We start from the raw sequence: 16653 nt of genomic DNA on the forward strand, positions 1-16653 counted from the left end.
TGACCATAGGGCGATTTGCAGGCAATAAATAAATAGTATTGACTGTCAGTCTTTGTATTCCCGACCCCATTCCTTCACATGTAATTCTACCCACACACACCACTGCCAGTAGTCTAACTTCAGACTGTACTTCTCTCTCTCTCTTCTCTTCGTTGAGTTATGCTGCCATGCACAATGCTGCACTGTGTAAAATACATTAATCAGCACCAGCATTTCACACTCCCACCAACTGATCCAATAGAGCACATATATACTCTTTCCAGTAAGCAGGCTGGCCCTTAAAACGCTCTGCAGGTAGAAAAGACAGGTGCTTCCAGGGCCATAACCCACGTCGCTCTGAAAGGCAGGAACTTCTCTTCCATCTGAAGCAATAATAGTCTCTGGTGCAGTTTCAGCCACATCCTTGTGCATAATTTCACCAGGTATCTTTTACAAATCCCCAAGCAGATTTAATGCAGATATCAGCTGTGATAAAGCCCACTCTGATAAACTGATAAACGGTTCTTGGTGATGAGCCAAAAAAAAAAAGCTTTCAAATGTTCAACTCTTTTTCAGTGAAAGTGTTTCCAAGTGTTTTAAATAGAGACGGGGTAACAAAAAGATAAGTACACCCTCAAGAAGCTTTGCTTTAGAAAAGAAAGCAATGAAAGTGTTCTTTATCTGTCACCATCTCTTATACAGGCAGAATAATCTCTTGGTTGGTTTTCATAGCTGCTGAACTCTCCTATGAATGGCAAGCTTGATGTGCAGAGAACTCAATTGACATGTATTTCATATAGAACTACTTTCTGGGGTTTCAACAGGGTTAAATATCTGGTAATGGGTATAGCAAGCCGTAAAAACAGAATCCCCAAGACTTCTCCAATATCTGTGATCTGGGAATTTTTAGCTGGCACAATACAACTCTGGAGTGCTTCGGAAGTTCACTGTGAAAACATGGTTCACCACCAGCAAACTGAGGGAAGGGAGGGGGAAGTATGGTTTAAAAGGTGACCTGCCACAAAGGTAGGGGGCCTCAGGCAAATGCCAAAAGCCAGGCTCCTGGGACCCTCCATAGGTTATGCCTCAACCTTGGTCATATCCCTGCTCTAAATCCTCCTTGAGTGTTTTTTGTCTGGATGGAATGTGTCCCTGAATTATGGTATTACTGAATTATGGTATTACTGCTTGCTTTCCTGCATGGAGGACACATTTACTTCTGCTAAATGAGCCAGCATAGCCACTGGAGGGACATGGAAAATTGTGCCCTGAGCTTTTTAGACTCATCAACCCATGTACTATTGAAACACAAGGGGCACATTGGTTGCCAGATATAATGACATTATTTTCAGCTCTCCAACCCCACTATGCTAACTCAACCACCCTGTGGCTCTTGGACTTTCCACTTATTTTCAAGCTTTTCTTCACAGGGATGAGGATTTGAAACATGCTTAATTGTCTGAAAAAAAACCAAAAGCCAAGATTGTCATGAAACTGACACCTATGGCTAATGACTCTCGTGGGAACCTAAGCATAAAGTGAATGGGTTTTGCCAAGGCCTGGCGAAGATAACCAAGGCATGTGCCACAATTAGAAAGGAAGAGGGTTGGGGGGAACTGCCTCGCCCACACAGGCATCAGCTGCTCTTCTCGGCTGAATGAAAAGTGGAAAGACTTAGAAGTGCAATTTAAGGCAAAATAAGATCAAAGCTGCGGCAAGTATATAAGAGGGAATAAATGCCATGGATCTTTAAAATGAACTGAGAAGAAAGCACTGTCTAAAATACATACACTGTACGGCTAGGCAGTTTGCGGGCATCACAATGACAAGGCAGCTGGGAAGTGAGTCCCCAGCCCGCTCTTTCCAACTTAAGGATAAATTGAGCACAGTGGAGACAAAATTATGATACGCCAGACAGAACATCCCCCCTCCTTTTCTCATATGTGACCGTAAGGATACAAGAATGGAAAAAGAAAAGAGGAAATTGTGCTTGCTGCTTTGCACAAACAATCTCGATATAAATATAGGAAATGGATGGAAATTGATCCATACTGAACTACCCTAAGCTAGAAATTACTCCCCAATTATTTATGGCCAAAGACACTAAAGGTAAACTAGTGTAAAAAGTTGGTTGGATTCCTTAACAGGAACTTTCCTACAACTTTTTTTATATATAAGCTTGCAGCCAACTAGTGAATGGAGCAACACACACGCACACAAACACACACACACAAACACACACACACACACACAAACACAACCTGTAGGGGGGAAAAGAGATGAATCTCAAAACTGTACCAATATATACAATGGACTTTAATAATAAAGTGTCAACAACTCTTAATCTGCTAGAGCAGCCTTCGTGAACTTGGTGCCCTACAGAGGACAACTCCAATCATCGCCAGCTAATAATAATATCTACACATGCACACAGCGATGAAGGAAAAGTTTGATTTTTGTCTGCATTTTAAAGAGGAACAACCCAATTTGCACTTCTCAAACTAATGCACCAAATGAAACATATCCTTCAAAGTTCGCATGTCTCTAAATTTCACTATGCCACTATCCAAACAATATTTACCAAACTTGGAGGAAGTGTGATATATTGGTGAAAATAAAATACAAAACACATTATACTGGGGCAAATGGCATGTCTAACATGTGTGTATTAGTCAAAACTGCAGGCAAATAAAAAGTGCTTTATTAGGTGAAATTCACACTAAAATGTTGATGAATTTTCATGCTATAAAATAAAACAGCAAATTGCTGCAGAAAAGTGGAGAGCCAGATTTAAGACTGGGAAAACGAGGAACATGAAATAACTGAAATGGACAGATTTGTCTATCCCTACACATGGATGCTATTTTTTTGCTGAACCACCAGTGGAGTCTCATCTATTAGGGCAAGTGGGCACTGAACCGCCAATCTCAGTCAGCCCTTAGTCAGCCTCCACTTGGCTGCCTTCTTACTTGTAAATCAACCCAGGGGGAGACCCTGGCTATCAGCTTCCTTCACCTTCCTTCTCAGTGTGGTCAAAGAATCACAGAATTGTCTAGTTGGAAGAGACACCCTGCAGTGCAGTAATCATATTAGGTCTAGTTCCACTTATCATTGGCTTTGACTGACATTGGCTCTGTCTCAATCTGTTTTCCCTTCCCTTCCAAGTCCCAGTGTAATGCCGGATTACCAAATAGGCACAGTAGGCCTATGGGACCCATGTCTTTAAGGGGACCCATGACAACAGATTTAAAAAAATATTGCTTTGATCTTGAAAGAAAACTACAACCAAGCTTTCTTAGTTCAATGCTATTCCACTAGAGTGCGCATACAAGAAACCTCCAGATAGGAAGCTTTGTTAGCGTGTAACGAGTTCCCACCCACCAACTCCAGATCCTAGAATATTCACGAGTAGCTGCGCCACCGGGGTGCTAAGATCCACCCAGTGCCCCCAAATTTAGCTTAGCCCCCAAATTCATTTTTATTATGCTTATGCCAGACATCATGCATATGCCGTATCTCTTGTTTACGAAAGAAGGGGAGAGGAAGAAACAAACTTTTTTATTTGCTCATTTATTCACAATACACTTATACTCGTTGAGTCTGACAAGCGCTGCCGTTGTAAATGACAAGCGCCGCCGCTGGTGCGGCGCATCTTTGGTAAATGAGCACACAAAGTTGAAAGTCCTTTAGTGAAACAGTAGGTACAGGGGCGTAGCAAGAGGTGCCATGGCGGCTGCCCCCCCCCCCGCTCGCACTGGGCGCCATGCCCCCAGAACGCGCGTCCCGCTCCTGCGGGCGACACGTCCCACCCCCAAAACACATGCCCCGCCCCCAGAATGTGCGCCAGCCCCGCCCCTGCCTGCTCTCTGCCCCCCAGTGGTGGAGCATGTAGCTACGGCAGTGAGTAGGTATACATTTCGGTAATATCTAGGTATATATGTATTTTGTTTTTCTAGCTTGAGCAAAATTATTTATTATTTCACAACAGGTAGATAGTTAAGCACTTAGGCAGCTTCAGCGGCGGGCACCTGGCGCCCCCCCCCCCGAATTCAGCACCCAGGTGCCCCGCACCCCTTGCAGCCCCGGGTAAAGATGGCACTGAGTAGCCGTGTAGAAGAGTAAAATCAAAGGCATATTAGGAGATAATCTATGAGAGGCCCCTCGCCCCAAAGATTTCAACTGCCTAGGAGCCTCCACTGGGTTTAAACCAACACGGTCCCAATGGATGTCAACTACCACTGTCAAACACACTCTGATATGACTGGCTTGGGAGAAGAGAGACTGAAAAGAGGGACTATAGATTGGTAAACAACAGGCAAAAGGAGTGGGTGAAATCTGTGCTCCTCATCCACACACCTATTTTGCTGTTGAAAGCTAAGCTTAACCACCAGTGGCTCACTTTTTTCCATATTCGTCCTTAAATGCATGAAGTTTCTGACATCACATTTACTTTGGACCGAAGGGTGGCAGGAGATCACAAAACATTCCAGCTTTAAATGGGTATTTGTGCAGAAGGTGGAAGCCAAGATAAAATTAGTGCAGGTAGTTGGATGCAAGAGGGCTTAATAAAAATACCATTAAGACCACTGAATGAAAAGGCTTTGAACAAAAGAGTTTTAAAGTCAGTAAAGAACTAGACTGATAATACAGAGCAAACTCTGAAGTTGTATGAGAATGGTTTCGAGACCTCCGAGGAGAAAACATACAGCAGGTCCAAGAGACGCAGCATTGTGGATTTAAGTAGGGCTGACTGACATTTCAGAATATGCAGACAAGCTTTCTGTTTTTTAACAGTCTATCTATGGATAGAAAAGCACAAGAGACCTTACATTACTAATAAATTGCCTTTGCCATAACAAACCAACAGTCTTGGTCTGCAATCCTGGGAATTTGATTGCTGCCTTGCATCACAATGAGATATTACCATTATTTCTTAATTAAGTCAGTTTTCTAAAAAATGCAGTCTGCTATATTTATCATACAACTCAATTTGTGAAGTTAATAATTAATTAGCCCCGTCTCTCTCAAAAGCACAATTCCTGTATTTCCTGATATTTGTGCATTATATATTCCGTGACTGAGCAGAAATTTGAGCCACATCCTATGTAGTGCAGATTTTTGTGCTCAAGGAGGTCTGCTCCCAGGCAAGTGGAATCCTAGCAGAGCAATCCTATGTGTGCCTACTCACAAGTAAGCTCCAATAGGTTTAATAAAACTTGCTCCCAGGGAAGCATGCATAGGGAGCCCAAGTGATGGTTTAATACAAAATTACCTACTGTCAGATCCAGACATAGTCATTAGCAGAGCTTATAAAATGAAAATGAAAAACCTCACAGTTGATTATTATGCCGGTCAAGTGCTTACTTACAAACTGATGTCTCCTAGTGATGTATTCTTTAACAGCAGACAACTCCTGGGCTTACCAGAGAGGTAAAATGATATTTAAAACTAAATGTAAAATCAACTTTTTAGATGTGTTCATATTTTCTTTATTCGTTTTAATTTGTTTTACAGGGAGAGCACATCAAAGATTGCAGTTGACTGTTTACTTGTTTGAGAGACAGCAAGAATGATAAAATTGTGTTCCCATGCTGCTTCAATGGAAAATGACAATTATCCATTCCAGAACAGCATCATTACCTATCCACATGTATCTTCCCTTCCTAGGATGCTTATCAAAACAAATACAAGTCATTTTTTACTCAATTTTATTTTTACCTTGGAAGACCTGATATCCCAGGCCTTGACCTCTGGACTGAATCCTCCACAGATACAAACATTTGGATCAAGAGGGTGAAACTTCAAGGTGCTAATTCGAAAGTCAGTCCTGCTGCTAAAAGTCTGTGCTCCTAAAATAGTGACAGAAAAGAAGAATGAAGGTTACTTTTTTTGGAAGTATTTACAGTTTTCTGGTCCATGGGGTCACGAAGAGTCGGACACGACTAAACGACTAAACAACAACAACATTTACAGTTGCACAATTTTATTTCAGAACTATATGTGGTAGTAATGCTCAATGAAAATTCATTGACTTTTTCGTGTATGCCATCAGAAAGTTGCCATTGTCTATATAGCACCATGTTGGGGGGTTGGGATAGATGCACTGCAGAAGCTGAGTCAAGTGTTTAAGAGAGTTGTCTTTACTAGGCCAACACCAACATACACCACTATACATACTATCTACACACTATCTACACATGTTACAAGTAGTCTTCTTTCTCTGAACCCAGAGAGGGTTCTTTGCTTCAAAGTCCTTGCTCTGTTAAAGTCCACAATCAAATCCTTAGTTCAGTTGCTTGCAAAGTCCTGCAACTGATAGTCGAGTTCTCTGAGCTGGTAATTTCCCAACTTCTTTCACAGACCATATTTTCAAAAATTCTTCGCTTGAATCCAAAATTCCAACAGATAGCCTGCAACATTTCCTGCAATCCCCTACCTCACAATATTCCTCACAATATGCTGTAACTTGAGCCCTTTTATACAGTGTGGTACCTCGCAAAACGAATGCCTCGCGTAACGAAAAACTCACTAGACGAAAGCGTTTTGCGATTTCTATGGTGACTCGCAAGACAAATGTTTTTTTCTTTTTTTAAAAAAAATAATTTTTATTAATTTTTAGAAAAAGAAAACACATACAAAGTATACAACATAAACTCTGTCCCTTCATTTTCCCTCCACCCACAAGCCCACCTCTGCCACCAGTGAGACCCATGGGTATTGGGGAACAAAGGGGTCCATTTTAAGCTGGGTTTGACCTCCCCCCTCCTTCCTCCCCCCTCACCCCCCCCCCTGCCACTGAGAGGACAAAGGCGGAGGATCTCTGGGGATTGGCTTATCCCCCAGCTATTTCTTCACTGTACTGGAAAAAAGAAAAACAAGGAAAAAAGGGGGGGGGGAAGCAAAAATATAAAAAGGGGGGAAAAAAAGGAAAAATATTAATGGCTTCCACGACTCTCCTCCTCCTGGATTTCCCAACCTCTTTACATAGTTATGGCGGGTTTTCTAATCCAATTCAGAATCTTATTCTTATAATATTAACACAATCCTCCTCCTTCTTCATGCTGTCCCCCTCTGAGCCCCCCCCCTGCCACTGGGGTAGCCCGAGGAATCCAGCAGTCAAAAGGTTCCATTTTTGTGTCTGGGTTTCCCTCCACCCTTCCCTCTCCCCTCAAGGCACCCCCTGCCACTGGGTACCAAGAGTAAGAAGGGGGAGACAGGCAGTTTCCCACCCAAACACCTCCTGATCACCAAAATTATTCAAAAACAAACTCTAAGCATATTTCCTCAGCCATTCTTTTTACTCCCTCCAGAAAGCTCTTAACCTTAAACTATAAAAATCTCTCCTTTCCCCCCCCCAATGTCCCTCCTCCCAATTGGATCAGCATATCCTTTAACAGGCCAAGATTCCGACAACGTTGTTCATAAACCAAAAAAAGTACCTTAAACTAAAATTTTTACCCCACACCAATTCTTTCCCACATCCACTTCCAGACCTCTGCTCCTCCCTCTTTCTGCCTTTCCCTCCCTTCGCTAACACCATTCAACATTTCAGTCTCTCCAGGATTTTCACTTCCATCAATCTTCTCTTCACTTTGCTTCTCCTTGTCGGCCTCATCTCTTTGTTCTGATCTTTGTTTTTCATCATCCAACACATATTTTTTATGGTCTGAATCAGTCTCCAAATTGTCCTCAAATTGTAAATATCTTCCCATGTTTGTAGATTGTTGCTCCTCACACACAATCTCATAATCAAAATTGTCCTCTAAATCTTGCTCTTGCACCTCATTCTCCTTTTCTGTTGGATTGAAGCATTGCCTTTCCTTGTAAATATCTTCCCATGTTTGTAGATAGCCCAGCACAGCCTCCTGGAAAGCTCGAGAGAATTTTGTTTTCATAGTTCACTTGACCACAGGCAGACCAGAGATAAGGGCAGAAGGGTACTGGAAAATTCCTCTCTACCACGTTGTCAGCTCCATCTTGGCTGTTCTTATCCTTTGTCTTTAACCTCATCAGATTTCAAATTTACAGTCCACTTAAATCCTTTTAAAACCTTTTGAATCAATTTTTCCAATTCACAGGAATAAAATCGTCTTTCTTAGTCCTTTAACAATTTGACAGCTTTTGACAGCTGTCAAAGCGTCCTCCCCCTTGTTGCTGCTGAACCTCAAGGGGCAACAACACCGGGGGCTGGGGAGGTTGGGAAAAGTCTTTCTTTCTCTCGGGTCCGCAATCTTGAAAGAAGTTTTCCCTTTTCGGCTTGGGAATATTTAATGCGCCTCCCAATTGTCCATTTGGAAGAGATCGGCTTCCGTTACTTAAGAATCTCTTCCTATCTTCAAATTTAAAATTTTTAAGATCCGAATAGAGATTTGACTTACTTTGAAGAAGTCTTTTATTTCCTTGGAAGAATCCGCCGCTTGCAGGCTGAGGACTCGGAGCTTCACTTCAAGGAGGTAAGATGAAACCCAAAAATGGCTCCCGCGACTCCACTCCGCTGGCTCTCGATTGCTCTACTGAGCTCTCGGGCAGCAGAGGATTCGCGTCCGGAGCAAACAGCTGGGCACTATGTCACCGGGACTCTCTACCCGGTGTTTTTTCGGGGAGTCCGCTCGCTCTGCGGACTTCCCCCCCCCCTCCACGAAGCCAGGGACTTCGGAGCACGAAGTCCCTGCGTCCAACTTCACCAGCGCGACGAATCGGAAGCCAAGACAAATGTTTTTTTCGGCCGTGCCTCGCAAGACGAATTTCCCCTCTTTTCCTCCCAATTTCCCCGACCCCAATTTTCCCCGATATTTTTGGCTTGTTTTGAATCGAAAAATGGTCAATACCCAGAATGCATTGTGTCTGGAGCTCCAGAAAGCCTTCCCAATGCAGCCTGGGCCTACTTCTCGACGTGCAGTTCCAGGGTTGACTTGGAGGAGATGTCGAGGAGAAAAGAAACTTTTTAAAAGCTTTTTGCAAGGTTTTCAGAAGTTAAGGTAAGTTTCTTTGCACTTTTCAAAACTTTTCAAAACTTTTCAAAACTTTTTTAAAAAAACCTTTTAAAGGTTTTCAGTGCCCTTTTTAAAGGTTTCAACTGCCCTTGAAACGTCTGCGAGCTGGTGGAGGACCACGACCAGGAACTGTCCACCCAGGAGCTGGTCAAACTGCAGGCAGTGGCTACGCAGGAGCAGACCCCTTTAGAAGAGGAAGAAGTGCCAACTGAGGAACAGTTGTCCTCCACAGAACTTAAGGACATCTGCCAACAGTGAGAAAATGTGCAGACTTATTCACGCCGCCGGCACCACCGAGACAAGGCTCTGGCACGTGACCTTGCGAACACATTTGACACAAGGATCATGTGCTCTTTCAGAGGGGTGCTGAAAAGGCGGCTGAAGCAGCAGACCATGGAGAGGTTCATCATGAAGAAGCAAAGAGTGGAGGAGGAACCTGCTGCTCAGGCTAGCCAGCCTGAGACCGTTCCTGCCTCCTCTACAGCGCCTTCTACCAGTTGAACAGCGTTCATGCCATCCCCAGAGAGACCCTCCGCAGCTCTGGGTATGTAAAATATGGTCCTGCCTCATGTTTGCTGATTTTAAAATATTTTTCTGTCATGTTTAAAAAGTTGAAGTTCTGTGCTTGAAATTTTTGAAATCCTCTGTACAGTATTTATGCCTTTACACAGCACTTTATAAACACTCTGTAAATCAAACTTGACTTTGTTCTGACATTTTTTGCCCATAGGAACGCATTAATTAAATTTCAATGCATTCCTATGGGAAACCGCGCTTCGCAAGACGAATTTTTTGCTACACGAATTGACTTGCAGAACGAATTAATTCCGTCTTGCGAGGTACAACTGTACTTGCCAAATCTGCCCAGGAACACAGATACGAGAGCCCTAAGAGAGCAGATGCATTGTGGGGAATGAGTCATCTCAGCTGACTCATTGAGAATTGAACCTGGTACTTTCTGCATGCGAAGCACATGCTCTGCCATGGAGTTGTGGCTCAATTACTGGAGAATTTTTTAAATAAAGAAATAATTTTAAAAATTAAAAATTAAATTCAGAAATTAGCAGAGGAGTAGAGTGAGAAAATGTATCCCTTTCCTTTGATGATATCACAGCCACCATCCAATGAGCAGTTGTGGCGTTTGCATCTGCACTGCACCCAAAACTGCAGTTATGAGGCTACTTTGGTGGGGGGGGGGTGTCATTTCCCTAGCAACAAAAAAAAATGCAGTTTAATATGAAAATGAGATAATCTGTAATGGGACACCCTGGAGAATTAATCTCTCAAAAAAAGTCATTAGCCTGGAAGAACTGAGTGGGGAGGGAGAGGAAGTAGGAAAGCAACAGAACTTAGTTCTGTTCCTTTATGGGAGAATTCTCAAACTGGAAGAGATTTGGCAGCTAGAGAGGCAGCATGGGCGGCAAAAGAAGATACTGCAGCAAAAAGCATGCAAAGTAAAGGGGAGCAGAACAGAGCAGAGCCACTCAGCAGAGACAAAGGAGAATGAGCATGGAAAAAACAGGAGCTTTATGTTTGATGGGGGTGGGGAATAAGTCAGCCTTTGCTAACCCAGCGCCCTCCAGCTACCTTGGGCTGATGGGAGCTGTAGTTCAAAGCAACCACAGGGCATCAGGTTGACAAAGGCTGCATTAGTCCAATGATCAGCTCTGAATTTCCACTTGTCCTTTCACCAGAATGCATTCAAATGAAACAAGGGAAGTATAACATAGACAATGGTTTAGCAGTTCATGTGACTGTTGCCCTTGGGCAATACAGTGGTACCTCGGTTTATGAACACAATTGGTTCCGGAAGTCTGTTCATAAACTGAAGCGTTCATAAAATGAAGCGAACTTTCCCAATGAAAGTAATGTAAAGTGGATTAATCCGTTCCAAATGGGTCCGCTGCGTTCGTAAACCGAAAATTCGTAAACCGAGGTGTTCGTAAACCGAGGTTCCACTGTAGTTTAGCCCAGTGTTTGTCACACTTGGATGTCCAGCTGTTTTTGGACTCTGATTCCCATCATCCCTAGCTAGCAGGACCAGAGGTCAGGGATCGTGGGTATTGTAGTCCAGAAACAGCTGGAAACCCAAGTTTGGAAATTATTGGCTTAAGTTTCCCATCCATTGTGTTAATGCAGTTCAGGAAAATGCTGCCCATTTGGAACGATTAAATTGGGTGAATTATACACAGGATCATGAAGCAAACCACTGAAGGCATCTCAGCAACATCTCCCACAAGAGTCAGAAAGCCCTTTCGTTAGAATGAATGCCCAGGTCACCTTTTCTCCAACTGTTAGGGCTTTGAGAAAACAGCACAACATGCAATACATTTTGTTGGCGAAACCTCAATAGATTAAAACATATTTTGTTGCTGACTTAGGATAGGGGAGGGAGACAGAATTTTACTCTCAAAGCAAATAAGGATTTGCATATCCTCTCAAGTAAGGCACTGGCTGTTCCCATGGAGACACTCTTTTCTAAATTTAATTGTATGTGGTAATCTTCACAGAATCCTGTGGCTTAATACCAATCGTCTTTGTAAACAACCTTTCCAGGGCCGTAAATTAATGCCACAGGAAATTCAGCTACAAGGATTTGAATTTTATCTCCTGTTCATTGCCATTATACTTATCAAATTAATGATGTTAATAAACAGTTCACTCCAAGGTGTGAAACCAAATGCATTTTCACAATTTCCATTGCCTTTTATATCCTGATGAATAACACACACGGGGTTGCGTTATGCATAAGAAAACCTTGTTTTTCTATCAATCTATGCCTGTGGAGGGGAGGGGGGATGTATGAAGTGTTTCCTAACTTATGGCAACGACCTAACGCTTCTCCTCCCTGTCTTTTCTTAACATGCCTGAGAATTCCTCGGGTACTTAAGGAAGCACCCATAAGATCGCACCTTTTTATTCTGCAGTAATCACATCTCGAATAACCACCGAACCTCAATATTCCACCAAAACAGACTAGAATCTCCAAGACAGAATTTGTTGGAAAAGCAGCTCTGAAATCGCAACCTGGTGGAACTCCCAAAACAGCCACACTGTGGTCCATCAATGGGGAAAGCTGAGCAGAGCCTGAGTCTCTGCCTTGCTTCTCTTTTTACTCCTCCCAATCTCATTTGACACACCTGAGCTTGCTCTAGCTGAGCAGCTCTGTCTCTCTCTCCCCACATGAAGCATTTGACCCAAGGAGTCCCTTGATCTTCACCTGCTCAGCTAGTAAGCTGGGCTGTGTTCTCTCACCTGTCTCAGTCTCTTAAGTGCACAGCCTCGGCGCTTCCATTAAGGCAAACTAGGCCACGGCCTAGGGCGCCAAAATGGAGGGGGCGCTGACCAGGCCGCCCACCACCGCCCACCGGTGCTGCCTCAGGCCGCTATCCGGAGGCGCGCAGGGAGCGCGGGCCTGGGGCCGCCTCCTCTGAACAGCTGAAAGGCAGGCGAGGCGTCCCCAGGCTCGTGCTCCCGGCGAGAAGTTCCGGAGGTGCGCGGGGAGCGGCAGAGAAGCGGCAGCGGCAGAAGGGCGAGCGGGGCCCGCCAGCCAGCGGAGCACAGAGCGGAAGGAGGCAGCCCCGCCCCCAGGCTCGTGATCCCAGCGATCCCCGCGCGCCTCCGGAGCTTCGCGCAGGGAGCGGCAGCCTGGGGCCACCTCAACTGAACAGCTGAGAGGCGCGGCGAGGTGGCCCCAAGCTCGCGCTCCAGGCGCGAAGCTCCGGAGGCGTGCAGGGGGAGTGTGAGCCTGGGGCCGCCTCGCCCACCTTTCAGCTGTTCAGAGGAGAGCACCACCGCTGAGGAGCTCAAAGCGTCCCCACCACAGGTGGGAGGGCGCTGAGCTCCCCCCTTGGCCCGCGCTCCTCCCGCCAATGGAGGGGATGCAGGGGCATCAGCGGCGTGCGTGCGTCATGACGCTGGCGACCAGGGGGCGCAAAAAGCCCTAGCACCGCGCCTGTAAGTGCACTGGTCACGGTGGTCATGGTGCCTCAGAGCCTGTCATGTTCACGGAGAGGGGGTACCTCTGGTTCTGGAGATGTGTCCCCCTGCTCTCAAGAACTGTCAGCTGCCCCTTCAACATCCTCTGATGCCTGCCAAATACCTCCTAAGTCCCCACCTCACCTTCCCCATCTTCAGCTTGTCCAATCATGGCTACACCCCTTGCTGGGATCCTCTTCCCCTTCCTCGGAGCCCTGCCCTTTCATGACAGTTTCACCACCCCTACTCTTCTAGTAAAATTACTTAGTATAAAGTCAGGTCCTGGTCTCATTTATATGTTGCCAACTCCACAACAGATCTGCCTACATTATTAAAAACTGTTTAAACTTTTAACGTGCACCTAATGTTCTAGCTGGTGATTTATAGCCTTTCTCCAGATGTGGGCTGCTTAAGTAACTACCATCACATTTCTTCAGATTTTGCACAATTAAAAAATCCCTTTCCCCCCAAAGGTATAGTGCTTCCCATAAGCTATACAGTGGTACCTCGATTTATGAACACAATTGGTTCCGGAGGTCTGTTCATAAACTGAAGCGTTCATAAACTGAAGCGAACTTTCCCATTGAAAGTAATGCAAAGTGGATTAATCTGTTCCAGACGGTCCGCAGAGTACTTAAACTGAAGCGTTCATAAACTGAAGCGAACTTTCCCATTGAAAGTAATGCAAAGTGGATTAATCCATTCCAGACGGGTCCACGGAGTACTCAACCTGAAGCGTACTTAACCCGAAGCATGGGTGTAATTGGTTCCAGAAGTCTGTTCATAAACTGAAGCGTTCATAAACTGAAGCGAACTTTCCCATTGAAAGTAATGGAAAGTGAATTAATCCGTTCCAGACGGGTCCGCGGCGTTCGTAAACTGAAAATTCATAAACCGAGGTGTTCATAAACCGAGGTTCCACTGTAGTTACAGAAACAATGGAACACAACCGATTTCCAATGTAGGCTAAGCAGTGTTTCTTGTGATGTGCAGTAACAGAAGGCATTTTAATACTAATAAAAAATAATAGTAGTAATAATAATAATAATAATATAATAATAATAATAATAATAATAATAATAATAATAATAATAATAGAGGCCACCTTGCAAATTCTTATTACTGCCTAGTACAAACAGTATCATCCGTGCACAAGAGGAAAGTGTGAGCAGGTCTGGGGGAACTTGAAAATTTGCAGAAATAAAAACATGTTAAAAAACAACAACAGCAACAACCCAGCAGGAGGGGAAGAAGCCCAAAACAGCCAGGTGAGGACCTGAACATGCTTAGTTGCCACAGAATGCTGACTGTTTTGAGGGGAGGGGAGAAACAGGGTGGGGGAAATGGAACAGATAGGCTGAAATCCTGAACAGCAGCATTACGAACTGCAAAAGTTTGCTGTAGTCCCCATTTGTTAACACATTAAAATAATCATTTAAATTATGGTGAGCAGCCATAACTCAGTAGTTTAGCACGCACTTTGCATGCAGCGGCTCCTCCAGAAGTTTTAATACAATCTTATTTTTTTTTTAAATGAAGTGGCTGAACAGAATTCGCTAGGGAAAACCACAGAGAAGGTTCTGCTGCCCTGTGCCTTAATGCACAGGTGGGGAACCTGTGGCTCTCCATATGTTGTTGAATTACAGCTCCCATCAGCCCCAGCTAGCATAGACAATGGGCAGTGATAATGGGAGCTTTAGTCCAACAACATCTGGAGGGCCCCAAGTTCCCTGCCCCTGGCCACTAAAGGAAAAGAAGTAAGGCTTTGCCCTCTAGAAGCTCCACTTTTAATCCTAATTATTGGCTCCACTTTTAATCCTAATTATTGGACGCATAAAGAAATCTCTGTCTGCACCTTGAACACCATTAAAACTACAGGGCTTCTTCAGATTTCGGACTAATTTACTTATCTGGGCATTCTCTGTTTTAAAGCAGCACTTGAAGCGGGATACAAATGGGGAGAAACGAAGCAAAGTCATAAAGCAAGCTCTAAGTAACTTAGTAAGTAAGCAGGTGGCGCTGTGGTCTAAACCACAGAACCTAGGACTTGCTGATCAGAAGGTTGGCGGTTCGAATCCCTGCAACGGGGTGAGCTCCTGTTGCTCGGTCCCAGCTCCTGCCCACCTAGCAGTTCGAAAGCACGTCAAAGTGCAAGTAGATAAATAGGTACCACTCCGGTGGGAAGGTAAACAGCGTTTCTATGCGCTGCTCTGGTTTCACCAGAAGCGGCTTAGTCAGGCTGGCCACATGACCCAAAAGCTGTCTGCGGACAAATGCTGGCTCCCTTGGCCAGTAAAGCGAGATGAGCACTGCAACCCCAGAGTCGTTTGCGACTGGACTTAACTGTCAGGGGTCCTTTACCTTTAAGTAATCTACATTTCCCTCTTCAATCTAGACCCTACAAATCTATGATGGGCATATATTTATATTATATTTAATTCATGAACTCTAATGTAATGTAATGTTAGGCAATCTGCAGTGCACCAAAGAAAGTGCTTTTAAATCATCCCAGAGTGGCATTTCAGAACACTGCATTCATGGCAGGCAAATGGCCATCTGTCGTGGTTCGATGGGCAGATGTCATGTATGATCTAGTTGAGATTCCTGCATTGCAGGGGGTTGGACTACATGACCCACAGGATCCCTTCCAACTCTACAAGTCTGTAATTTCAAATAACAAGATCCCCCCCCAGCAATCTGCAGGTACAGTAGCACTGTTTCCTTTGTGACAAAGAGTTGGCAGTTAAATTAAAAATGTTCGCTGTTATGCAAATGCCACAACACATAAACATAAATTTCAAAACTACATTAGCATGCCAGGTTTTGCTGAGCTTCAGTGACCAGCAGGAGTTAGCAACATGCTCAAAAATGACTAAATGATAATATATAAAATTACATGCTGGGACAGCGGAATCTAGGCTTCGTGCAAATGATTGCTTTGAATATCTAAAAGGCTGTCACGTGGAGGATGGAGCTATCTTGTTTCCTCCTGCTCTGGAGGGCAGGACCTGAACCAATGGCTTCAAGCTACAGGACAGGAGTTTCCGACTAAAAACTAATGCACCCATGACAGCAGTGGTGGACTTTGCAGGCCTCAAACTTCAGCGTCACCCTGTGCGACACCAACATCTGGCATTCCTCTGCCTCTCTTGCTCCATTCTAAGCAAGGAGAAACTTTCTGACAGTGAGAGCTGCTCAACAGTGGAATGGGCTCCATGTGAAGTTGGTGGACTCTACAGTCATACCGTGTTTCCCCTTTTTAAAGCCGTAGTCATAAAGTAAGCCATGGCAGGATTTTTAAGATTTTTAAAATATAAGACATACCCCGAAAATAAGACATAGGTCTACCTGCAGGGTCGGCGCCCAGCAGCGAAGGTGGGAACGGGGCCGAGGACGCCTCTGGCCAAAAGTTTAGGGGGGGTGTCGAGAAGTTCCATTTGGCGGGGGGGGAGTTGGAGGGAGGGAGGCACTGCTGACTGGGCTTGTTGCTTCTGTTTTCTTTTCACGTTGTTTGTTCCTGTAAAATGGCAACCCCTGGGCCAAAGCAATTGATCCTCGCCTATGTTGCTTCCCAGGGTGGTGGGAGGGGGGAAAGAAAGAGGGAAAAGATGTCGGCGGGGAGAGAAAACGCGTGAGTCCTCTCCCTTTCTTTCCTGCTTAGCCAGCTTGTGGGCAGGCCGAAGCAATCGAGCCAACGTCTCTA

At 44.6% G+C, this 16653-nt stretch overlaps 1 protein-coding gene across 2 annotated transcripts in view; it reads right to left on the reverse strand.

Moving 5' to 3' along the window:
* Nucleotides 1-16653, reverse strand: part of WDR25 (WD repeat domain 25) — a 102866-nt gene that overhangs the window by 21017 nt on the left and 65196 nt on the right. For both annotated transcript variants that reach the window (XM_035105876.2, XM_060271832.1), the window contains exon 4: nt 5698-5828. In XM_035105876.2, the coding sequence (XP_034961767.1) occupies nt 5698-5828 (131 nt within the window). The remainder of the gene's footprint in view (nt 1-5697; nt 5829-16653) is intronic.

This window comes from Zootoca vivipara, chromosome 1 (genome assembly GCF_963506605.1).
Source record: "Zootoca vivipara chromosome 1, rZooViv1.1, whole genome shotgun sequence".
Classification (NCBI taxonomy): domain Eukaryota; kingdom Metazoa; phylum Chordata; class Lepidosauria; order Squamata; family Lacertidae; genus Zootoca; species Zootoca vivipara.